At 38.3% G+C, this 27,242-nt stretch overlaps 1 protein-coding gene across 2 annotated transcripts; it reads right to left on the bottom strand.

Annotated features, from left to right (window-relative positions):
• Positions 1-5,559: 5,559 nt before the first annotated feature.
• On the bottom strand, positions 5,560-24,203 carry alpha-PheRS (phenylalanine--tRNA ligase alpha subunit). 2 transcript variants are annotated; one of them, XM_089237771.1, is made up of 12 exons: positions 23,940-24,203; positions 20,404-20,541; positions 18,905-19,006; positions 18,656-18,774; positions 17,324-17,416; positions 16,996-17,124; positions 14,045-14,160; positions 12,373-12,457; positions 12,167-12,266; positions 9,037-9,202; positions 8,699-8,891; positions 5,560-5,775 (listed from the first exon to the last, which is right to left on the bottom strand). In XM_089237771.1, the coding sequence occupies exons 1-12, from the start codon at positions 24,084-24,086 to the stop codon at positions 5,670-5,672; spliced, it is 1,494 nt and encodes a 497-aa protein (XP_089093897.1). In that variant the 5' UTR covers positions 24,087-24,203; the 3' UTR covers positions 5,560-5,669. The 2 variants fall into 2 exon arrangements, with proteins under 2 accessions (XP_089093897.1, XP_089093896.1); XM_089237770.1 differs by having other exon boundaries at positions 9,037-9,205; positions 23,940-24,202.
• Between the last annotated feature and the right edge of the window lie 3,039 nt (positions 24,204-27,242).

The following is a 27,242-nucleotide window of genomic DNA, read 5'->3' on the forward strand; positions in this document are numbered from 1 at the left end:
GGATGGCATAGGTCATTATATGTTCCACTCCGCTGTATGCTTCTAGGGGCGGGCCAGCAAAATAGGATTGATGTATATGCTCCACTCATGGCATGCAACCACAAACCTGATTTTGTAAAATGAACTAAGCGCCACATTTCCAGGTCACTAAAGTGATACGTGGTGTAGTTCCACATCACTTGATTGACTCGTGACATACTCCCAGATTACTTGAGTGACTCACAGCATATTTACAGAGTGGTCAAGTGGCCTTTAGCACAGTTTCAGAGCACTTGAGAGGCTGCTGCACATTTTTAAAGATCACTTGAGTGACCCTGTGGCAAAGTTCTAGAGCCCTTTAGCAACCCACAGCACATTTACAGATCATTTAAGTAACTAGAGCAGCGGTTCTCAACCTTTTTTTCACTCGCGGAGCCCTTTTCAGTATATAACTTCTATGGCGGAGCCCTGTTTGACTCGAGGAGAACTTATTTGTACTTAATTTTTATGGCAGAACCTTGTAGGAATCTCTTATTACTTACTAGCTATAATACCCGGCGCTGCCCGGGTTTTCTTCAATGAGGCTGTTAGAAACACGTGATATCTCCCTCTTTCTTTGAGGGACATGCAAACCGTGTCTAAGTTAACCAATATGGCGACTTCCTATGCGACTCATGAAATAAACAAATCTAGATTTAAAGAAACATAGAAATGAATATATATTTTTCTTTCCTTTTTTAAGGAGCGCTATGTATTTCTATTCGCCCCCCCCCCCCGAACTTCAAGTTAAGTATCTGCCTGTTTCAGCTTTCAAAAATGCTTAATTAAAGCTGTGGAATTTTTTCAATGTACTTTTTACGGGCCCATAATTAATTTTAAAACATCCTAAACTATATGAATTTATGCAGTTGAATATCAGAAGATAATACGGAGACATTAATTTTCATTCTTGAGAAGATATAAATAAAAAGTTGAAATCAATGTTATTACATGAATACCCAACTCAAAAGTAGGTCCGGCTAATTACTTCGTATTCAATCTCCTGGGCTTAGTATACCTCTAAGCAAACACAATATTTCAGAAATCGGGAATTCTATACAATTTTTAAAATTATTGATGTGGCGGAAAACCCCCCCAAATTTCAGCATTTCTACAGTAAAATCGGCAATTTTAACAGTGATTTCTATGAGTCTCACCCTTTTCCTGACCCTCAAAGCGATGCTGATGATGATTATGACGTCTATTCAAAAAGCCTCACTACTGAGAGTATTGAAATGTAATTGTATTGAATAGTAGTATTGTGTAGTATTAAAAGTATTGGCAAACCATTATAAAGGCATAAACTATTATACATATACATATACTAACAGGATTAAAGAAGTGACAAACCATTGTAAAGGCATATACACGTCTGAAACGCATTGCTGGGGAACCACGGTAACCAAAGTAAACGTTCGGAAAGTGATTGTTGAGGCCCGAAAACCATTGTTGCCCTACAGTTTTTTGCCCATTTGGGGCACTTACCCTGCTCTGACAAAAATTTAAAGTAGCCTATCGTTTAAGTCGGGGTCCCATTTGATATATATGCAAAATTTGGCGACGATCCATCTAAAATTGTAGATTTGTATAGAGAACATACATACACACACACGCAGACAGACAGAAAGAAAATCAATTTTATATATATAGATCTATCAAATTTACTGATTCATTTCCTCGAGCCGCCGCGGAGCCCCTGGGAGGTGCACACGGAGCACCAGTTGAGAACCGCTGAACTAGAGGCATATTTACAGATCACTGACTCAGTTTCAGAACACTTAAATGACCCGCGGCACAGTTCTAGAACACTCAAGTGACCTGCAACACATTTACAGCAGGGCTGAATAAATCACAAAGAAATCTAGGCGCCAAAAAAATTCTAACCCAAAAATAAAGTCCAAAATATAATGTTTCTTTTGACTTTTTCAGGGCATAGTGATCCTTTTTCATGTTAGCAGATATACTATTACAGTCGAATCCTGTTTTAATGACTACCATTATAGCCAAAATCTCATTTTAATTAACACTTTTCTAATCCCCAAATAATTCTAAATAGGAACAATGCTAGGTAACCTAGAATCCCTTTATAATGAAATTTTTTTTAACAAAGTGTTTCCTCCGATCTCTTGCCGTTCGTTATAACAGGATTCACCTGTACTAAATCAGACATGAACCTCATCCATATTCCTCTGCGGAACTTCTAACGAATTGGTACAAGTTGAAATATGTGTGTGCATGTAGTGAACCTTCCGTGAAGTTTGTTTCTGTGTAATGTTTAATGTTTGTTATGTGTGTAACGCTGCCATATCTGCAATGAATTTTTTCTATCTATGCATGAAGTGTAATGATTGAATAGTATACCATTGTAGGCCTGTTGCGCTCTGCGGTGAGACTTTAATGGGGAGATCGTTCTCATCGGTTCTCTGCCTCAAAGTTGGGAACCACAGAAAATTAACTTCAGTCGACCACCACTGTGGCAACGGTCAGATTCGCTGCTATGAATTCACAACTGCCGCTCCCAGCCAGCAATTTAGCAATACTAATTTTTTAGTCACCATGGCAACCTGATTTGTCCAGCCCTGATTTATAGCACACTTTAGTGGCCCGCTGTACTGTTTTAGATCAGTTAATTATGTGGCCCAATTTTAGGTTTCCAATTATTTTAAAATCTGTCCAAGGGACAGGTGTCCCCGTAACACACGAGCATCCCTTGGGGTGAATAAATGTGACCATAAGGGGGTAAAACCTGCTGCGGTCAATTCAGAATGAAAGGCAGTGTTCACAGTACATTGGATCAAATTAACAAACATAAAATTTTGCTACAAATTGGACAGTAATGTTGGTGTACTCGGCTGAAGATTAGCTCATTCAGATCATTTAAGTGAACCAAGGCATATTTACAGATCACTGTGACTAGACTGGGTTAGTTGGCTACTCAATCGCTGAAACTCATGTAAACAGGCATTTAGATTTATGTTGAATTTTGCTTCCACATGTAAAATACAAACAATAACTGATGATAGCATTTTAAGCACAAGCCAAATAAAGCAAGCCGAGCACATTTTCCACCTTTAGTGATGAAAAAAATACAGCCAAACCCTGATTTTATGCCACCATTTACTTTGCATAATTCTGGCACTATATCAAGTTTGGCATTGTATCGATCACTGTGTTAATATCAAATCGCTGTGTTAAAGCTGTGTTACAATGCCTTTGACTCTTCCAGAACCAGTAGGCCAAACCCTGATTTTATGCCACCATTTACTTTGCATAATTCTGGCACTATATCAAGTTTGGCATTGTATCGATCACTGTGTTAATATCAAATCACTGTGTTAAAGCTGTGTTACAATGCCTTTGACTCTTCCAGAACCAGTAGGCCAATCACGCCCAACATAAAGCACTGGAGCTGAGCATGTTGCACTCGGTAGGAAAGCAGTCTCATACTGCTTTTGCTATTCGTTAAGTGAAGAACGTATTGTGCTAGGTGATTCACATTGTACACGTCGCAAAAAAACAGGGCTTTTCTGAAAATTTCTGGCACTAAGCACAGTTGACACTGCTTCAGGGTCAGACTTTACTACATATTGAAATAAAACAGTATTAATTACTTAAGCCCATTGTATAGTACTTCACACTTTTTGGTTGCACTGCATTCATAGTTGGCTGAAGATTGGACATGATGTAATTTCCCTGATGTAAAGTGGTGAAATTTGTTTCAGCTTGACAATAAAACTACAATTCGATTCCCGATAGCAAAAATGTTTTTTATCTCTTTGGATTACAACAGATAACTCATGATGATTCTGTACTACTGATTTTATCGAGAAGGTGAGGTTCATATAAAAATGTATATTTTGTAAGTCTTATTTTAAAAAAAAACTCATGATTTTAATGTATATCAAATTTATATTTCACTGTATTTTGAGATTCTAGTCAAATATGCCGAGCATTTCAGAAAAAAAAGGCTTTCTGCTATATTTGTGTGCATGTGAAATATTTTGTCTCGTTTTCTTCCCTATTATCATAACGATACCCTTTGATGTTTTCTATGCTCAAAAAAAGAATTTTGCTGTGATTGGTTCTCCAGTTTTGTAGAAAGGCATTAAATTTTGCTACTTAAAAAGTTTTTATGGGTTCTCATTTTATAAATACAGTAGAACCTCGATTATCTGGACTGATGGTGATAACCAAAAAACACAGTTATCCTTTTCCTGTCAGCCATTCTGCACAGTTCTAAAATGTACAATGAGAATGATACAAATAGAGAAAAACATTTGCCCAGCCGATGAGTCATGTGGCCACACATCTGAAGTCGCACCATTCTTCAGATAATCGAGGTTCTACTGTACACGCATCTTGCTTGCAGTATATACTTGAATATAACAACTCACTGAATCTAATTTTCATACTAATAGGCGGAGATAAACTTGAAGGTATTTGGGGGGGGGGGGCACTATGATTTTCATGCAATCACCCGCACAAACACCTTTGATTTTGGGAGGACAATTGCCTGCACCCATGCCAGAAAGGTATAAGAATTTATCAGAAAATTGGAAATCTTTCCTATATAAAGGGTGATAAAAATTATAATTATTGAACCCCAGTCTGACTTGTATGCTGGCCTTTAAGGCTGGGCGCACACCAGATAGACAAGCAAAACAAGCTTAGTCATTATTGGTTACAGTAATTTGTATGGTGCAACACACACTGGTTAGTCAGACAAATTGAAACACTACATCGTGGAAATCAATGTCAGTAGAAATAACTGAGTTTGTCTAAAGTTGTCTTGCCTAGTTGTCTAACCGGTGTGCGCCTATGAAAATCTGCCTCATGCAAAGAAAGCCAGAACCAGGTGTTAGCAAATAGTTGTTTTTCCTCAGATGTACAGAGAGGCCACTGAAATATTTAAACATCAAAATCCCCACCACTAGAGACAGGAAGCGATGAAACTCAGCAAGATGTGGATACCACCAGCTCTGAAGTACATCAGACCCTCTTCATTCTAAGACCATCATCAAAGTTACCGAGATAACCAATCAGATCGCTCACTGCTTCTTGTCCACGGATGTAAAGATGAAAGATGCCACTCATGGGATATCAAAAATTTGATACTGAATGTGACCGATCAAAAAAGCGGCATCTGATAGGCTTGAAAAGCATAAGCACACGCTGTGCTCATTGGCTGGTTGGTTAACTGTGTCAAAAAGTCTTGGATTTCCAGCTAGAAAACAAATCTTCAAATTTAGTATCAAGTTACGACACCACCTGATGATGTCAACAGCTGGTGTTGGAAAAACATTAAGTAAAATTACTTTATACCAATGGTCTTTAGCATTGAGAACTTTTCCCAATTAACATACACTGTTTATGCTATGCATGACATGTTAAACAATATTAGAATAACTATTTTTCATCAAGATATAACAGACACAAATAAAACAATCCTGGGATGTGAGTAGAGGTATGTATATATTTGAAATATAGTCCTAGGTTATATAAAATAAAATAAAAAAACATGCTCACAGCTGCATACAGAGGTACTGAAGCATTTGTCTCTGGTTTTATTCAAAACATATCGCCAGAATATACAGAGAAAGAGTCGTTCGTTTGAATAAATAAATTCTATATTAACATAGTTCTGTTCACCTTTATTTATCTAACCGGCAAATCGGATTGCTATTCACCATGTGGAGGTTGAGCTTATGTCCGAAAAGTTCTCGAATGTTGTCAATGTTATATTTTATCATGGTAGGCCTGAGAAGGAGAAATCAAAAAGTTTCATACAAAAAACAAAGAATAAATAAACTTTCAAAATGTTAGCTCAACATTCAAAGTATACACTTTCGATCATTTCTGTGCATTTAATTTTATGCCCTAAAAATTAAAAAGCATGGTGTTAATGACTGTGGACAGCTAAACATGAAAAACAATACAAGTGTCATGCTCAAACGGCTTCTCTGAGATGAATAACAATGAACATTCGCAAAGATGACTGTGAAGAACCTAAGTACAGTGATATGTCTATAACATCAGTGATTCATTCCAAGACCAACAAGAGTCTGGGTAAATTTTTCTACCGATACATTTTTAAAATACTGAGGCATTCATCGAAAAATCAACCTCTTGTATTTATATAAACTACCATAATTCAATAGAATTTATTTCTATTGAAACTGAACCATTCACTTCTTTTTCTTTCTTTGGCTGATCGTATTTCATCGAGGGCATTGCTGATTCTTGCCAAAAACAAAAGTTACCAAACATGGAAAAAATTACCAATTACGGCTGATATTGATAAAAAAGCAATTGCCTTCAGGTGGGAAATAAAAGGCTATAATAAATATGCATTGAACTAAAAAGTATTTCACAAAAAAAGGACATGGCAAATATGTGACATGAATATCTGTATTACTTCAGTCGAATACTGCTATAGCAAAAATCTTGTTTTAACGCAAACACTTTCCAAATCCCCCCAGAGAAATTTACATAGAAACAGTGCAAAAACTTAGAATTCCTTTATAACGAAATTTTGTTATAACGAAGTGATTCCTCCTGTCTCTTGGAGTTTGTTATAACAGGATTTGATTGTATTTATGGTCATAATTATCATTATGTAGTTTATAAGCAATAAAAAGTATCTCAGTGTATGAGTTCAGTCAAGATTTTTCGTTCAAAAACAAATAAGATATTTTGCGGAGGGGGGGGGGAAAGAAGCAGGACGACATAAGTTATAGGAAATGGGAATGTCCTTCAAAATAAGGGTCTGGTTTTTTATGGTCAGGTCCCTGTTACTTCTTATCTATTTGTCTCTTTAATGTAACTTCTGCAGAGAAACAAACATGATTTATGGAAAATTCACCACTACATAATTCATCAATAGGAAAATTCACAGATGGGAAAATTACAGCTGGGAAAATTCCCTGACAACAGTGAGAAATTGAGCATCCATATGAGTAACTCATCTGCTCATTCATCCACTCACTTGCTCAGTCACTAACTCACCATGTTACTTTAAAAAATAATGTGATCCACACACATTCCCAAGGAATCAGCATGATCCGTTGAGGGAATTTGTTAATGTTAGTAGACATCCATGCCCGAACCGGGATTCAAACCCAGACCTGCACAGTGAGGCTAGCTTCCTAACCGCTCGACTGCAATCAACTTTGTTGATGAATTGTTTGTCAGTTAATTTTCCTTTCAGTGAATTGTTCTCTGTGAATTTCTTTGCACACTAACAAACATTGACCTCCTAACAATGTGATGTCAAAAGCTTCAAACTTTGCTGAAAGTTCATCTGATTCAATGGAAAAAAAAATCAATTTCAGTATGAGACAGCATATGTCTAGGGGACATAAGTAAAGGGTAAAGTCCTTGTGAGAGTATATTTATGGTCATCTTGACCCTGATCAAACAAATGCTGGAATTTTTTTTGAAATTTAAATTAACAAATGAAACTGCCAGTTTCTTTAGATTCGAGGTTAGAGGATATTTAAAATTATTTTGTAAAACATATTTATATTAGTATTCGGAAATTAAACACCATGAAAATCAACCTGCATCATTATCTTTGACTAACCTGACCTTTGACTCCTGCTTGTGCCAAATTTGGCTTTTTTCCCCCTCTGTCACCAATCGATTACCTTGGTGTTTCAGCCCTTTTCAATTGCGACAATGTTTTTCAAGGCAACGTGCCTTTTTTATCTATTTTAGCACCACTGTCTTAAGTCTTGTTATCGTGTTTGTCATCATACATCCTTCGCTCTCATGGATTTTAAATTTTTTTAATGGATGAGCCAGGGCCGTCTTAAGAGCATCATGGGCCCCCGGACCAAGTGATTTTTCCAAGTCCCTTCCAGTCAAATTCTCGAAAATTTCAACCACATTTAATTTTTGTGAGGCCCCTTCTTTTCTTGACGTCCCTGGGCCATGCCCAGGTGGACCCATGCATTAAGACGGCACTGGCATGAGCATTCTTTATTCAGAGGGAAAATATTTCGCTTTTTGACAAAAGTTGGCCTGATACCTGCAAAAGAAACTAGTTTCTTGGCCGAAATATGCTGCTAGCATGGTTTTGAATAGTGTTGACACTACGAATTTGGTTGGCATCGAGTTTGCTAATATAGGAATATCAAATCCAAATACAGTGTAATGGATTGGTGAATCCAGAGACCAATACTTTCTCTTTCATAGTTCCAGAGAATTCTTCCTCGCAACGTTCTATAGCTGGAATATTCTAGCCACATATATTCTCTTGATCAATTTTTGAATTTGTGTTCCTTTGTTCATTTGAATGCTACAGTATTTCTTTTTTTAAGTGGCCATCTTGATTTTCATGATGTTGAAGATGTTTGGTGAGCAAATAAATTCTGTGTCGCCAAGGGGCAAAAACCTTGGCAAAATTAATAATCTCCAAATTCTGCGCAATCCTGCTTATTGAATCTTAGCCACTATTTCCCAACCGCTATTGTGTTTCTGGGAGTGTTTGTGTGAGCAATATCATCCTAACCCCCCTTAACTACCGATGAAATCTTACACGATCCGCTCCACAGTGCCATCCTCTTTCGATCACAAAGAATAAAGATGTATACATACACCCATGGCAATTGACGCACAGACTCCCTTTCTGGGGAGTTAAGGGGTTAATTTTGTTTAAAATATGTCAATATATTGATACCTTTCTAATGATAGCCCCCAGCCGAGAACGACGACATCTGCAGGAAAACCCATCGGGAGAAGCAATTCAGGTCGGAACATACCAGAGTTTCCAACTTCCACCCACTTCTTCAGACCCTCGTGATAACTGAATATTTCCATACTCGGCTCTGTGTATGGATTGTATGCAGGTTTGAAACGGAGCTTCTCTATACCTAGAAACAAGAACAATGAAATTATCATGGATTATATTTTTTTATTATTTGTCTGTGTGTTTTACAGTACTTTCTATCAAGGAATTCTGATAAAATAATTTTTGTGATGACAATCAAAAAATTTTATAATTTAAATGACAGTTACCAAGCTTATTGAAGAATTGGTACAAAATTCCAATATGGTTTCCCAGCGATATCCCGTAGTCAGCCACTACTCCTTCAATTTGATGGAATTCTGCCAAATGAGTGGCATCGAGTGTCTCATTCCTGAATACTCTATCAATACTGAAATATTTTGCTGGCTTGAATTCCTTCTGAAAAAAAATGATTCGAGAGATGTCAGTGATTATTTTAAAAAATATGAGTAAAAATTGTTATTCTCAGGACACGTTATGATTTATCTTTTATATATAGTCGATCCCACTTATAACATTCCCACTTATGTTTTCCAGCTTAGTACGACATATTTTCGTGGTCTCAACTTCAACTCTTAAGTAATTCTCATTAAGATTTCCCATTTACATTTTTTCATGATGGTTTTACGAAAAACATAAGCAGGATCGACTGTATATAAAATTGATTTCCAGTGTTTATGTGTACATATTTTCTCCATACCAGCGGTTCTCAACCTTTGGAAGCCCAGGGCCTGGTTGATTTTGTTTTTGTGAGTGGAAGGCCCAGTGATACGTACAACTAATGTGAAATAAATGGATAAAAATGAAACTGTGAAAAACTCACGGCCAGGTTTGACTGATGCTAGGGCCTGACAGTTGAAAAACACTTCTCTATACTAATCTACAATTTCAGAACAATCATCGTCAAATTTTGAAGGACCAGGATTGAACGATAGGCTACTTTAAAATTTTGTCAGAGCAGGGCAAATGCCCCAAATGGGCAAAAAACTGTCGGGCAACAATGGTTTCTGAGCCTCAAAAATCACTTTCAGAATATTTACTGATTACTGTGGCTCCCTAGCAATGCATTTCAGACATGCATATGCCTTTACAATGGTTTATCATTTCTTTAATGCTACCAGTATTATGTATAATAGTTTATTCCTTTACAATGGTTTGTCACTTTTTCAATCCTCCCAGTAATTGAAGAAAACCTGGGCAGCACCAGTTATTATAGCTAGTGATAAAATAAAAGTGAAATCGTTAATCTCTCATGAATTCTTGGCTACAAACTGAAAAAACAAACTCCCACTAACCAAGCATTCAGTGATAAGTCATTATTTCATTTGAAGAGGTTGTCTCTTCAACTTTACGGGTGCACATTGTGACGAATGACTTACTGTTGCGAGACACACTTGGCTGGGCCACGCCATCCTGAAAGCATGTTCTTTATCGCTCTCTTTCTTCCTTGAATATGACCATTTTTTTATAATTAATTATGTTTGATTAAATTGTTCCTTAAGTTTTGAAAAATTGTGTCTAATTTATTTAAAGCTATCAATGCCTAATAACGTTTTTGAGCCTCCCCACCCAGGGTTATCGGCAATTAGGAGCAAATACCATGGAATGATTTGTCCCATTTCCAACTATACTAGGCAGTTGCATGGCTGAAACTGTAATTCAACATGCCAGATTGAAATCGCACAAGTTCATCGTGATTCGATGATGCAGAGCCGTCTTGGTGCATGGGCTCATTATAGAGCTGGAACTGGAAGGGGGGCTGTTGCCCGGGCAGCAAAAATCTGAATACAGAACATTATTTGATGGTTATTACTAGAGATCAGATTTCTGTGACCTAAAAATCTTAGAAATATGCAAGCATTTATGACCTGAAAAACATGGAAATATGATGTTAAAATATGACAATATAATTTTTGTATGTTTAAAAATTTTTAAATGTAACTTAATTTAATCAATTTCACCAAATTCAAATAAAAGTCACACCTACCTACATTCTAGAATCTCACTTACTGAATTACGAGATGTATTTTTAAATGTTCAAATAAAGGGGGAGAAATAACCATTTTTCCTTTTAAGGAATTTTTGAAGGAATCATTTTACAAAGGTATTTTGAAACATCACCACAGAATATCTTAATAATTCTTGTCATAAAGCAGACTTTGTTGGTTTTTTGCAATCTCACTGATTCTTCCTTTAGCTAACTAGCAATGTTGCTATACATTAAGTCACAAAAATTTGTCAACGAATAAGGCAAATACCAGGAAATACTAAAAATTTCTTAATGCATTTCGATATACTATGGGTGTCGTCTTCAGAGTGATTCTGGGTAGTTTTTGAGTACTATTAGGCAAAGTCATCTACTCTTCCACATTAAGTCACTTCCGCATATAACTTTTAACATATTTTACAAAATGAAATAGTACCATCTGTGCTGAAAATATTGTCACCAAACTCTTGCAAGAAATTCCTTAACTTTTTGCACTCTGAACACACAAATTCAGACCCGGCCAGAACTAGAAGGGAGGAGGCAAATATCTTGAGAGGGTGACAAATTTCAAGGCTAAGAAAATGAAATGATTTTTACTTCAAAATACAATCAAGGCTTGTTATAATGACATGTTATGGTGACCATTCTATTACAATGAACTGGGATTGAAATGCTCAATTTTACCCAATGTTTCAAATTACTACCCTATATGTTTCCTTTCAAGGTAACAACCCCCCAATGACTGTTTTATATATTATGCAAAACACAGTTATAGAGCATTAACAATGACATGGCAGGGAAAAACCAAGCCCCTCCTGACGGAAATTCTAGTTATGGTCCTGACTTCAGGTATGACAAAAACAAGTTCAATTTAAAGATCTTGTGTGTCCAAAGATCTTTCATGAGCCCTTGGCCAGCCATTCATGGTTTTCTTTCTGAAACATAGCAAAGGGGGTTGCCAACTACCTCCTATATACAATAAATATAGGTAAGAATGTAGAATATATGAAAGAGGTAGTGGTTGACCCCGGAACTAAGTAGTAACTACCAGTAAAGCAAAGGTTTTTTCTTTCTTTTCAAACAAAAAAAAGACGAGTAAAGAAAGTATGTACATACTGAAACTTGGGAGAAAATGCCTATAGGTTAAAATTATCAGTGACAAATGACCAAAACACATGACTAATTGCTTGAAAATTCCTAAAATATAACTGTGACTGATTTATTCAGAAATGCTCAAATATGACCAATAGTTCGAAAAGGTCTAAAATATGACCTGCCACAAAAACCCAAACACTAGTTATTACTTTATTGTGAGATGTCCTGCTTACCCAGGCCATAGTTAATAGAATTAAAAAAATGTGTAGAGTTTATACCTGTTGTGCAAGCTTGTACAACATCCTGGCACTGACTGCAGTTGTGTGAGTTCTTAACACATTCTTTTGCGCTTCTTCAAACTTCCACTCACAGTTGTAACTGAGAAGCATTAAACAAACACCATACTTAGAAACCAGTAAATACAGGATTTAAATGCAAGATAGAATTTATCATGAATTCAACTGATCGAAGGAAAAAGACTGACCCCTGTGAACCATAGCCACCTTTCGAATGAACCTCTTTAACTCGCTCAAGATACTCCATTGGGAATTTTTCAGCTTTTGGGGGATCTGCAAAAATAAAAAGAATTATATATTTTTTCCCACCTGCTTACTTAATCCCCCCATGTACAGGCTTTTGTTAACGAATTTGGAAAATATGTACTTGAAGTACAGTAAAACCTCTCTTTTTCTACAGCAGCAGGACAAAAAAAATTGTCTGTGAAAGAGGGATGACCGTTAATCAGGGGTTTGAAATGCATACATTTGTTATACCCGGGGAAATTATTCTTTAACTGTAAAAGAGGGGTGACCGCATCTGATGGGTGTCTGTTAAGAGGGTTTTATTGTATCAGCGATAAATCTCAAAAACTGGTTTGTATGTTCACAAGTTAGAAACAGAAGGGGGTAAAATATGAATGCAGTGCATTTCTATTTTATAATTTCTGAGAGAAAAAAATCAGTCATGCAAGAATAAATAAATATTTACATAGCTCCACAAAAAAAAAGATGGGGAGGGGAACACTGGGGGGAATGGTGAGGGGGAGTTCGCCATGATAAGAAAACAGGTTAAAAAAACAGTGAAAGCTGGAATAAATTTCTTCCATTTATGTTGAGCTGAGATATTTTGTCCCTGATTGTTGGGGTGGGGGGGGGGGCTAAAGAAGAGATGCCTCATCAGTCTGCCGGCCAGATATACAGTATTTCTGCTGCTTGCATGCCAGAAACTTTTATGAAATGGTAACCATACGATTTGTATTTTACAGAACATTTCCTTAATTTTTGCTGTCCCAACTTGTTTAGAAAATGCCCAATTTTCTTCCCCATTTTCAACGAAGTCTACTTGAATTTTTGAGATCAAGAACTAAGACTATTGTCATCACTTATAAACTATATTATGTAATTATGACTCTATCGTAATTAATTATAGTCATATATTCATCCCACATGTTTGTTGGCGAATTACATTCTCACTGATTTCAACTAGCAGTAGCTCTTCGTTTCCTGTCATTAGTGTTTTTCAGAAATTTTTGTGACAGTTGGTAAGCAAAGTGCCCGAGTGGCATGGTGGTAAGATACTCGTCTACCATCGTGAAGGTTGTTGTCTGGGTCCCGGGTTCGAACCCAAGGGAGGATATAGATAAGATATTTTCCCTAACGAACTCAAAGCGACCACCGATAGACAGCGCCTTCACTTCCAACCCATCTCACTAATGGCAGTAAATTGCAATATAGTGATATGGCCAGAGTTGGTGTTTGGTGATATGGTCAGCCTAGATATCTATTGCCGTGTGTGTATTGACATTTTTCTTCCAAACCAACTTTTGCAGGCCGGATGAAACCCTTTCATAGGCTGAATTTGGACTGGAGGTTGTGCATCCCTTAGTTACAAATTATAACTACAGATGTTTTATGGTACCATAATTTAAGCCGAGCCTTCATCATGTGAGCTTGTCAAGATCGAATGATTACGAATGAACAATGGTTAAAAAGATTAAGCCAATGAAAGTTTTGAGAAACACAGTTTTTTTATTGGTGTGTTTCATAAATTAACAACTCGCGAATTTATTTCAGTTATCCACCATTGATCATACCACTATATCAGAGTTTTACTGAACATATAATATTCGAAAGATTGATCAAAAGCATTATAACTACCTGAAATAAAGAAAGTATCATGTTCATCTCTAGCTGGATGCTTCTGCGGTACAAACAAGGCGTCAAAATTCCAGAAAGAGCTTTCAATGTAATTATTTGTAGGCATTTCTGTGAAGCTGTGAAACAGAAAAAAGACCAAATGCTCTGTATAGTTTTATTTAAAGACATAATAATATGGATTATCATTATACAGTGAATGCTTGTTATACCTACCATTATAATGACCGTTCCATTGCAACAACTGTTATGACATGACATGGTTTCTATTTTTTTCTTATTTCTGCCATGTTATTTTTTACCCAATATAACAACACGTGAACATCATTCAATCCATTGCAATGACCAAACTCGGCTAAGCCCCCACTCCTTGTTTTTTCTTCCTGTTTTTTATACGAAGAAACAGACAAAATCTGTTCTTTATGTGGTCAATCATAAAGAAGGGAAATTCCAACGGGGAAAAAAAATGAATTATCTAAATTTTATTTTTTTAAAACATTTGATACAACAAGTCGGCTGCAGCATCAAGGAAAATGGCATTTTCATCAGATAAGCAAACTGTGAGGTAAAACTATATATCATAGTTATTACAAATACTTAATCACACATGCACCTCGTAAGCATTCCTCTGAGGAATTTCTAATGAATTGGTAATGTGCCAAAACATGTTGTGTGTGGTCCTAACATATTTATGTTGTCAGAGTTATGCTTGTTTCATGCTATATTGCTGCTACCATCTGTATTCCACAATTTTAAGTGAAAATTTCCAGTGCTCCAGTCCCAGAATTTTCATGTTATGTCAGTATCATGTTGAATGGTGCCCGAGTGGCATGGTGGTACGATGTTCATCTACCATCGTGAAGGTTGTTGTCAGGGTCCCGGGTTCGAACCCAAGGGAGGATATAGATATTTTCCCTAACGAACTCGAGGCGACCACCGATAGACAGCGCCTTCACTTCCACCAATCTCACTAATGGCAGTAAATTGCAATATAGCGATATGGCCAGAGTTCGTGTTTGGTGAAGTAGTATCATGTTGAAGCTACCTTTCTGTGGAGACACATATCATATCACTTCAGAGAATAAGAATTAGCGAAATTTTCATGCAGATCCGAATTCCATACAAAAACAAATACTGTGTGTATTCGCATATAGGACGAGGTTTTTTCATTCAATTTTCACTGCTTCAGAAACCCAGGTCGTCTTGCATGCGTAAGAAAATATCTAAATAAAAAAATTCCATTGAAAGACAAAAAAATTAAAAATGGGAATTAATTTAAGAAATAATAATTCCAGAAGTGATGATAATTTCAGCTGATTGAAAATGATAATTCGGGATTCATTGAAAATTCAGTACTGATGAAAAATCATAACTTCAATAAAACTTCCAAATATAAAGCTGCTGACGAAAAAACTTGTGTTTACCACACGGCTGTTAATGGAATACAATAACAATTATACAGGAATTTCGGCAACCATGACCTTGGTTGCCGATAATGGTTGCCACCCCTGATAAATGATTGCTGATAAACGCTATGTAAACAAAGTCACGTCTTTGCCAGTTGCTTAAATGCGGTCACCAAGACCCTTTTTTACGGCTACTCGATGGGAAAGACCACGGCTGTCCTCTATGGGTGTTTTCCCTAACGACGACAGCAGTCATTGACGTCACAAGTACGTGAAAGCTCGGGTAAAATCTAATTTTTTGCAAAAATCTAGAGAAATTTTAACAAATCTGGAGTCTCCTGCCTAAATCTGTAGAGTTGGCAGGTCTAGATCTCCTATATACCAGTAAATACAATATACAAGGGAATTTTGAAAAAATGAAATCGATTTTTCTTAAATGTTAAAAGAAATCATAGGGATTTTTTTCTCCTTTGGAAAAATGCGACATCATGCCAGCCATCAACAATTTTGCATGAAATTGCCAAACAAAAAATTAAATTACCTGTCATTTTAGACACTCAAATCAAATCGCAGCAACAAAAAAATTCCAGCTGGCTCATGAATGGGACAGAGACCAGAGGCGCTGACATGAAGAAAACATTGGGGGTAGCTAAAAGTTGCTGGAGGGGTCATACCGTATATACGGGACTCAAGTACACAGGAGAGGGAAAGTGCATTGCATTGTTCTTTGTTTTTGTTTTTTTTTTTTGGAAATTACTGGGGGATCTCAGCCCCGTTACAAAACATATTGGACGAGTCAAATGACTTCAGCCCCTAAGTTCCGGTGCATATGATAGAGACCTAACGGGATGCAAGTTCAGTAAAGGTACGAGACATCTCACTGATCCAGCTGTTGAGAAGGAAAACTGATGCTGGCTGTTTGGCAAATTTTGTCTTTCCTTGCCAAAATGAATCATTTCTCTGTGATTTGACCCAATTGTGGCATCCTTTTGAAGGGGGTGTGGGGTAAAAACAAAAGCAGCAGTCTTTTTCTGAATAAATTCTTTGGAAATTATTTTTCTCTCCCAAAATTAGGAATTTTCAACAATCTGGGTCAAAATGTGTGATATACCAGAATTTTTCAAAAGTCCAGGCGATGGCTTATAAATTTGGGAGCGCCCCCAGAAAATCCTGACATTTGGCAGTTATGACATATTAATGAACAAAATTACTACAAATGCAGCTATGTAGGAGCCGATGCCTAAGATCTTTTCTTTCTTTCAAGCCAAGCTCTGGTTAACAACCATGGGCAATTTACTGCCTACTGGGTTGTGCTGAAAGTGTGAGTGTGTGTACCTAACAGTCTGAGTGTGTATATAGTGTTGGTTTGATTTTTCAGTGCTGCCATCTATATTTCAGGAGTGAAGTGCAATGATTGAATATTTGTACCATTGTAGGCCTGTTGCTGTCTCTGGCAAGACTTCTCAATGGGGAGATCAGCTCGCATTCGCGCCTCAAAGTTGGGAACCACTTGGGAGGCTTAAGATAATTATCGAAAAACTAACTTACCCCATTTCGAGAAAAATTTGCCGGAACTCAGCTCGAACTTTCATGAGAGGATGTCGGTGGCCACAATCCGGCGGTATCCCAAGAGCCTTGAAGTTGTAAGGTTTGAATGACTTATCCTTCCAGGAACCACTGCAGAGAGAGACGTATGAAGACAGAGCATCATTAAAACTACTATAACCACTTGAATGCAATGAAAGCACCTTGTTTCTCAGCTGTGTGAAAATGTTCATTCATTCTTGATATTGTCAGCGATTCTAAAAGCTGTGCATGTGTGGTAGCACATGGCACATGCAAAAGATACAACATTGATGCAAAAGTAAGAGTATACCTTGATAGCATTTCTGGTGTCAAGTCTGTTTCTTGTTTCACTATTTTGGTACTGAAGTCTGGTCCTTTCTCGATGCTATAGCTTTTCACAACACTGAAATTCGAAACAAAATTTAAAAAACATATTCTTACATGCAATTTTTTATGAAAATAATTCTACAGCTGCCCTAGAAAACAAAAATCAGGGAAATTTTTCCGCTGACATAAATACAGCACAAAACCTCAGATAGATAAATACTAAAGGGATTTTCGGAAACTAAGTAGGGACTTCTTTTTAAATCAAAGTAAAATCATAAGTATTTTTTTCTTCATTATCTTGAGTGAAATCATTGGTATATGGAAAGGGGTTTCTAGAGTTGAGCGACTCCCCACCCACTCTTCCTGAACCGAAATTATGATGTACCTAACATAAAAACCCTCCCCAGTGATAAGGAAAAAAAATATGACCCCCACCCCCAAGAAAATCCTGCATATGCTACTGAGAGGAGTAATAACTGAAAATTCTAATGGCGACCTGATAGTGTATCAAAAAAGTATTTTAAAAATATTTACAAAAAATTAGCGCCAATTAGGTGGGGGGAAAATAGACAAAATAGACCAAAAACCACTAGCGAAAAGAAACTCTGAGATTATAATTCATAGGTTGGTCGATCATAAAAAAATTGAGATGTCACACCAGCCATCACCCAACACAAAGTAAAATTATCTAATCATTACTACACTTAAATCTAAATTCCTCAGTAAAGTATTGCCATCGAGTGAAAAAAAATGTATAGGCTTAAATGTATTTAAAACTGAATGCATGGTCATCCATCCATTGGATTCCAGAGGGGAGAATTGGTCCCGTTTGCTTGCCAAAATGAAACATTCGATTATGATTTGGTGTATTGGTGACAACTTACCATACGTGTATACCATCTTTTCGTACAGTTAACAGACTCTTTCCAGGTATATTCTTCGGGAGCACATTTTTTCCCTCTCTAAACGTAGGGATGTCTTTTTTTTTGCAAATGCAGTAAAGATTCGGGAGGTATACAAATGTTTCTGAATTTTGGGAGATAAATTGGAAATTCGGGAGAGTTTGGCAGCTATGGCATTTTATAGAAAAAGTAGGCGCATCAAAAATATGATAGACTTCTGATTATCTGTGGGTGGTTTATCTCTAAGATTTTATTTTCATTTTGAACGACCTTAATATGTAGAATATGTACAAAGCTAATATATTCTAAGGCACAAGTTCCCAATTTTGTTGTTCGTTGCTAACTTGGTGAATAATCATGAGTCTGCTGTATATTCCAGAACCTTGATAAAAATGAAAACTTTTTCTTCTTACACTTCCTGCAGAATTTTTCTTTTCTTCAGATCTTGCTTCAATTTATTGGGCACAGCATCTGCATTAGAGTTCTTAATTTTCAGAGCAGCTTCCTGAACTTTGTCGCTGATTTGGTTAACCTGGAATTTTTAACACAAGACATGAAATCGACGAGTGCTAGTGATTAACACCATTGTGGGGGAAAAAGTATTTAATTAAGATAGGAGAGGATTTTGAAAGCAGAGGAGAAAAACAAAAGCTTTCACTAACTTTTCTGAAAACTTTCGGTCCAGAGCCACCAGTCTTATCTATCTTTATCCAACCAGCCGACATCGCTTTGCTGAATCCGACTTTCGCATTGGGAACAGTCTTCTGTAGAACAAAAAATCAATGCTCAATACGTCATCCAACGTTTACAATAAGTCCTCACTATGCAATGTCCTTAATAATGCAACTATTGGTACAAGCTCAAATGAAAACATAGCAGCAGTTATTATTTAGTTCATTCTGGTAAGAATGTAGCACAACTTTGTGTAGAGAGCGGGAAGTAAGGAAGGCAACTTCTACTTCGGAATGGACTTGCCCAAGGTAGTCATACAGAATCACATATGTGCTGGCGATCGGCCAACAGTATCATTCAACAGGTAATCAGTTGCTTTTCATCTGCGTCTGCATAATGTTTGCAAGTAAAGAAAAGCAATGTGGTGTTATTCTTTTTTTTAGTGGCAGAGGTAGTTGGAGTTTGCAAAGTAACATGGCAAACGGAGACAGTGTATGGAGAACATTTACTGTCACTGACTCAAATGCAGGACTGGCACAAGCGTTTCCACTGTGTGCTCACTTTCCTGTAATGGAGTTTCTCTGTAATTATGGCATGAATGTAACCAAAACTCACTCGAAACTTCTAGCTGAAGTCCCTTATTATGCACTGTCTGTTTAGGTTGATTATCTGGCCGACTTCTTTCATCAAAGCATTTGGGATGGGGAAGTGACCTTGACCAGGTCACGTATCATCACTCACAGATTCTCGTCCATTTCAGAAACGCTTGTGGCAGTCCTGCATACGAGTCATTGACGGTAAACAGTTTTTATACACTACCTTTGTTCGCCGATGCACTTCGCGAACTCTGACTCCTTCTCCCACTAAAAAACAAAAACTATGTTGCTCTCCTTTACCCTCAAACACAGATTAAAAAACAGCAATTGCCAACTGGCGGTTGGCCAACCGCCAGCACATATCATGAGCTTCCGAGCAACTAACTAGGGCAATGTCATACCTCTTTCTTACTTCGCTCTATCTCTACACAAACATTTTTAAAACTCATACAAAAATAAACCAAATTATAACCGCTGTTCTGTTTCCATTTGATCCACCCTTGCAGACAGTTAAGGTGCGAAGGTCTGATTTCATGTAATACTGTTTTGAAACATTGAGAGCAATTCAACATATACTAACATCAAAGTGTTTAATCTTTCATTTTCATAGATACAGTCTATAATAGGCCTACAGTCAACGTTTGTTATAATAATTTCCCCCACCCTATTCCTCAAAAAACAAGCTGCAAATAATGTGAAATCAAGCAACAAAAAAAAAAATTATCAACAAACAGAGTATACCGTATATTGTTAATTTACCCAACTCGCATTCGCACCTCAAAGTTGGGATCCAACTCAGCATGTCAGTACGGAATCATAGTCTTTATCAACATTTTAAAAAAAATTGTTAGTTTCGGAAAAATCTTATTTTTTTAATCATCAACCTCACTTACCATCAATTCTTGTTGAGGTATCCCATCAGCGGGGATAGAATTGTATACCAGAGCCTCGTGACTGCCGTTTTGAGCGATTTCTTCACCTTCTTCAGTCAACGTCCACGTCATGATAGATTTCTGCTCAGCTGTTATTTTCTGAAGAATATACAATTTTCTTTACTAATTGCATTAGGGAACTCAAAAATATGCAAAATAATCCAATATAATTTATTCACTAGCTAGTCATACACAGAGAGAGATTGTCTCAGTGCATCATAATGCATGGACCAACCAGAGCTTTTTTCAAGCATAGGCAAAGAGGTCATGCGCCCAGGGCACAAATTTTTAGGGCCGCAAAATTGGCTGTTTTTTTATATTTCAGTCTTCCTTCCCCCCCCCCCCCTTCTTTTTTTCTGGAGTATTGCCACTTTCTCATTTGGATGAATTTCATGAAACCATTATGAAGGTGCAAAATAAGCTAAAAGCAACCTGTACTTCTTTCATCTCTTGCGATAGTAGTTACACATAATCAAGTAACTATGCTTCAAAGAATGCTGCACAGTGAAATCTCAAAATAACGATACTCTACAGACCAAGAAGAAGTATTGTTGAAGAGGGATCATCATTATATAGAGAGAGGCAGCAGTTTAACATTAGAGTATAGGCATTTCCAACTAAGACTTGAGAAATATTGTTATAGGGTGATTTGTCGTTGTAGCGAGGTTTCACTGTAGAAAATGGGAATGAATTCCTGTTTGCCCAAACTAATGAGGAACAAAGAATGGGGCTTATCTGTGCATGGCTATGGGGGAGGGCCAAGTGCAGATCCAGGGGGAGGGTGATCGTCCCTCCCAAGAACCGCATAATATAGGGAAATTCGCCTGTCCCATAAAATCTAGGATGATCTGATGCACCCACACAAAAAGGCACAGTACACACTGAAGCAATATCTATTTGCAGCTGAAAATGTCTACTTCTGCTTCATTCACAGCTGAAAATGTCTACTTCTGCTTCATTCACAGCTGAAGATGTCTGCCTTTCATCCAAATTTGAATTGGAAGATGCCTGTTTCCGCTTCATTCGGTGCTGAAGATGCCTGCTTTCACTCAGGCACAGATATAACAATAGGGGCCATGGAAATAGTGACCCCCTTCCAAGAGGCAACCAAAATACAAAATTTTGTCTAAAATGAGCCATAAAATATGGGGCAATCAAATTGTGAACTTACACAATTCGCCCCTCCCGTCACCTTGTCCTGGATAGGGCACAAGCGCACAGGGGCCTAATGAGATTTAGTACAATGATTTTCGAGAGTCAGCATGTAAATAAGCACTCGTAACTAGAGCCCAAAAACATCCATTTTGGCTGAGGGCCTATGGTGCTGTTAAGATGGCCCTATATTAGTTTACCTGCACTGGTTGATTATGAAAATGGAGCAGTTGGTATGGTCTGCCAAGACTTCAGTGACTTTTTCCTTATGGTAAGTCGCCAAGACCATCATAATGGGGCTCTGGGTTGCTATTTAAAAAAAAATTTTTTTTTTTTTTGCATCTTCCCAGTTTTCACTGGAGAATACCAGATGGTGCTAGCATTGCCAAAATGGTTTCCTCTTTTGTTCACAGCATTTTTTCAAAAATTCGAAGCAACCATTGTTCCATTTCTTAGATTATTATATCACTCCCTTCTCTTGTCGCTTGGATTATTATCAAGTTGTACTGGTCAAGTTGTATAGTTCCATTTTATTAATTCGTTATATTTATTACTTATTTATCCATTGTCATGCCTTTTGTCTTATTAAATTATTTATTATTATTTACAAGGAACCCAGAGAAACTTTCATGCCTGGTATTCCTTATGCTCGATCCCTTTATTATTGAAAAAAATGATTCCGGGTTTCTTTTTTTTCATACTGATGTTTAGTCTAGAAAGCGATATTTTTGCTATTAATATGCTTGGTGGTTTTTATTATTTTGTTTTGTATGCTAATGATGTTTTTTTTTTTGGCGCCCATAGTCATGGTCGAAGATAAGGGGGCACCCCACACCCCCGTACCAACCTGATCTAATGTATATATGCATATATGAATCAGAGTTGCCAGGTCCTTAAAAAATTTCCAGCCAAAATCCTCTTCAAAAATAACCAAAAAGTAGCCCAAAATATTTGAACTTGTGCTGCCATCTATGAAGCAACAAGAGAGCTACAGTTTGACGATATTCTATCCTCCAAAAGTGGCTTATAACTCTTTTCCTGTTATAGTCACTAACTCCCCCCCCCCCCTTTTCACTTTTTCGTTAAAAAATGTTTTTTTAGAATTTTGCGAAAGTCAGGGCTACACATTCTTTCTCCTGGAAAAACGGCCCAGATATGGCCTGAGTCTAGGCGTCTTAAAAGCATCATGGGCCCCCGGACAAATTGATTCTGCTCAGCCCTCTATCGAGACTGCAAATGCCAACTTACCAATTCACATGCTTAATCTCGCAAATTTTGGTTGGCCCATGCGTCAAGACGACACTGCCTCAAATTGTGCATAGGTGCCTACGAAATTTGGTACAATGATTTTAAAAATTAGGTATGGGTCCCAGACCAGATTTTTCACGGTCTAGTAAACAAAAAGTTTAAGAACTCTTCTGGGTTCCTGGCAGGGCCATTTTAAAAGCATCATGGGCCCGAGAGCCAAGTGATTTTTCTTATTCCCTACATGGAAAATCCCTGAAAAATACAACTACCTCTCGTTTTTCTGAGGCCCCCGGGCCCATGCTCGGGTGGGCCTATGCGTTAAGACAGAACTGGTTCCTAGGCTTGAGCCCTGCCAGCTCCACGCTTGTGGAGGCTACAGTTTCTTTCACAGGCTTCTGTGGTCTAGATACTGTGTTTCCCATCTGTCGGGACGGAGCAACACCTTCTATAGCAGAAGGCCTCCGCGCGAAGCTCGTGACATCACTGAAGTCTCCCTTATAGTGTTGGATATATTATAACCGATTGGCCGCGGTATCATGAAGGTTGAAAACCACTGATCTAGAACCTAGGACAGTTCCCAAGTTTTTGTTTTACGGTCCCTTCAATCATTGGGTGGCAAAGGCATTATGGTTGAAAGTTCAGGCTTTCCATAGTTGGGTGAGATGCCCCCGTCCCCCACTCCTTCTGCCTTGTCAGGAAGAAAATACAACATGAGGTGGGGACTAAGGTGAAAAAAAGAAAAACTTCTTTGCTCCCAAGCAAAGAAAAATAAAGAAAAATGGGGAGAAATTCGCCATGAACACAATTTTGGAAAAACCGCCACCCACAAAAGCCAAAAATTTCCATCCGAACCATTTTCAAACCAGCCCAATTTGGCGGGGAAATCGCCAATCTGGCAACTCTAATATGAATTGACATCATCGTCATCGTGTGCCCCCCACCCTCAGAAGTGTCTGACGGTATCGGCGACTTTTCGTCAGGCCATCAGACATGTTTGGCGCCGAGAAAAAAAAAAGGCACGAAAAGTCGCCAAGTGGCCGGACCCATGCAGCAGCTGTTATATGAAAATAAATAAATAAATGAATTATTTATCTCACGTTTCCCAAAGACTGTAGACTTTTAATGGCCCCAACGATTTTTTGATGGTCCACATCGAAACTTCGTGATAAATGCAGGGAATCTACAGCACTGGCATCGCCATTCTCGTGAAGGAAACACAGTATCTTTTCGACGAGTTCCTCCATAACTCAATCGGCTAATGGACAGAAATTGTTTACTGAGATTACAATTTTTAAGAAACAAACCACGTTTTGTTTACAGCTGACGCAAACTTCCGAAAAAGAAACATCGGAACGGTCAGAACTCAGAACTTCATAATGTGATGGGGGTAAAAAAAAACAAAAATCTGTTCAGCTGGAGCGTCATCTACTGAGAATTTAGAGGGCTACGTGTGCGATGCAGAGAATCGTTATGACCATAAGACCCACATTTCACAGGCTTCACCGTAGTTCAAAAGATGTCCACAAAATGCCTTGTGTGCTTCTCGTTATCCGCCGGAAGACATTTTAGTCATCACTCAAATATCTCAAAAAAACTTATCATCATCACAATATGGGAAATTCTCTGTTTCAGGATTAGATGGCAGTACCAACAGTGTCAATCAAACAGCAGATATTCTTTCTTTACGTGTCGTCTGCTTTTTTCGGGGTTATTCATTTTCTATGTGTCCTTACACTGCGAAAAAATAACTGAACTGTTTATAGAGTTCAGTTTATGCGCTTCACTTTTGAGGAACGGAACTGAATGAAAAATTCTGCTCTTTAAAGCCGGGTTTTCCTAGGAATAGGTATGTTGCGCAGCGTGAACCGAATCAGACTATTTCGCGCCGACAGAAACGAATTACAAAATCACGCTACGCGTTTGTGTTTTCCTAGCGAGGCGCATCAGATCAGGGTGGCTATATAAAGTATATGGCTTTGGCATCAGCTATTCTGTCGTCTGCATGCTCCGATTTTAAGGGAAGGGAAATAAGACACACAAGAGTGAAGAGAATAACGAGAAAACCGCGGCGCACGGCGCATTTGACTCCTCCAGAAGGAGTCAGCCAATAACGCCCAACGTAAAGCGCTGTTGTCAGCCGTATTGCGCTCTGTAGGAAAGGGGCCGTTCAAGTATTACGTCATCCTCGATGGGGGGGGGGGGTTCCGATTTGCTGACTTGTGATGACAAGGGGTAAGTGGAGGAGGTGTGGATAATGCTTATGATTTAAGATTCAGAGGGGCAGAGCTGATGACGAAATTTTGCTGACAAGTGGGGGAAGGGGGTCAAAAATGGCTAAAAATTTGCTTATGTAATACTTTAACGGCCCCAAAACAGGCATGCTGCTTTTCTTATTGGTGAGTGGGCGGCGTGTCGCGCTGAGCGAATCCCGTTGCGCGCGGCACAGGAAACCTGCTCCTAGGAAAACCCGGCTTTAACCCGAACTCTATCATCACCCAATAAGTCAGTGTCAATACGCATGTTAGATGGCAGCACAAACAGTGTTAGTCAAGGGTTCCCAAACTGTTCGCTGTGGCACCCTAGTCAGCAGTGCCGTCTTAAGACGGGTTTTCCTAGCAGCAGGTTTCCTGTGCCGCGCGCAACGTGATTCGCCCAACGCGACACGCCGTCCACTCACCAATAAGAAAAGCAGCATGACTGTTTTCCTACAGAGCGCAATACGCCTCACAACAGCGCTTTACGTCGAGCGTGATTAGCCGACTGCTTCTGGAGGAGTCAAATGCGTCGTGCGCCACGCGTTTCACCGATCTTCTCTTCATTTTTGTAGTGCTTTCTTTACCTTCCTTTCAAACCGGAGCGTGCAGACGACACAGAGTAGCTGATGCCAACGCCACATACTTTAATATAGCCGCCCTGATCTGATGCGCCACACTAGGAAAACACAAACACGTAGCATGATTATGTAACACGTTGCTGCCGACGCGAAATTATACTGTTCGGTTCACGCGACGCAAAATACCTATTCTTAGGAAAACCCGGCTTAAAGCAAGAGCCCACCCGAGGACGGCCCGGGGGCCCTCAAGAGAAAAAGTGAGAATCTCAAAAAAATGAGATCTGGTAGAAATTTTCGAGAACTTGTTTTGTAGGGCATCAGAAAAATCCCTTGGCCCGAGGGTCCTTGATGCTCTTAAGACAGCCCTGCTGGTCAGGTGCATTGCGGAGCTACGGCTGGCTTTGACAAAGTTTTCCATACAGATTCTCCGTTAAGCTGCTTAGGGGAGCCGCGGATAGTCGTTGATTAGGGAAAGGGGCGCTGCGGGTGGAAAAAGTTTAAGAACCCCTGGTGTGAGTAACACAGTAAAAATCCCTCTTTATCTCTCGTCTACTTCTGATGTTATTATTTTTGTTTGATCATTTTTGTCTCACCACGGTCATTTTCTGCTAATTTGACCGGGACCTACAATTTCTTGCTGATTCCGAACGACAGCCTTTTTTTTTATAGTCAAATAGAGGCTGGTGCGCTAGCCCCAGAGCCAGAGTACCCATTAAGCAAAATAAGCACGCGCTTAAGGTATCAGTACTAAAGGGGCACCACAAAAAAGATATCTGTTGAATTACGATATCTCGCCAACCGTAGCGGTGACTTAGCGACCGAAATATGTAGTACCGCCAAGTCAGTTCATTCGTCATTAGTCGAGATTTGTACTCGCGGAGATTGGGTTGTGTATTGTGTATGTGCTAAGCGTCATGTAATATTTTTTGTTTCACTTTACTATTAATTAAAATAATAATTAGCTATGAACCACTTCGTATTACTTTGCAAACTCCGTTATCTACTCTGCTACACCTTGCGTCTGTAGAAATCGCAAGAACATCAAATGGTTTTTTTAATGTAATTTCTTTTTTTTTTCAACATCGATCATCCGATAGAAGATCCTAAAATTTTAAGAACACTTGATTGTACAGTTGAAGATCACAAGGATGGCACAAAAGACAAGAAACTAATAATATTGCAAACTATACTACTTAGACTTCACGTTATTGATGAGTTTTTCGATTAGCTTTTCACAATTTTCATGTCTTAACATTATCATACGCCCTCATACAAAGCAATTTTTCTGAGAGAGGCACTACTTACCTAGCTAAAAATTCCTACCTACCTATTTGCATATTTACTCTTGAAAATCGGAACCAGATCTAATTGTCACTTGACACCCCGGAGAAGTGCCCAGATGGGCCCCACGCAGTAAACCAAGTTCTACAGAATAAGACATGATTTTTGTGGGTCATTAGCATGGGCGGAGATACGGGGGGGGGAGACTCCACCTGTGACAGCGTCACTGGTGGAGTCGACTGATCTAATGTATATATGTATATATGAGCTGACATCATCATCATCG

The sequence above is a fragment of the Pholcus phalangioides genome, unplaced genomic scaffold, assembly GCF_987345545.1.
Source record: "Pholcus phalangioides strain wild (caught in Gottingen) unplaced genomic scaffold, Ppha-v1.0 ptg000010l_1, whole genome shotgun sequence".
NCBI lineage: Eukaryota > Metazoa > Arthropoda > Arachnida > Araneae > Pholcidae > Pholcus > Pholcus phalangioides.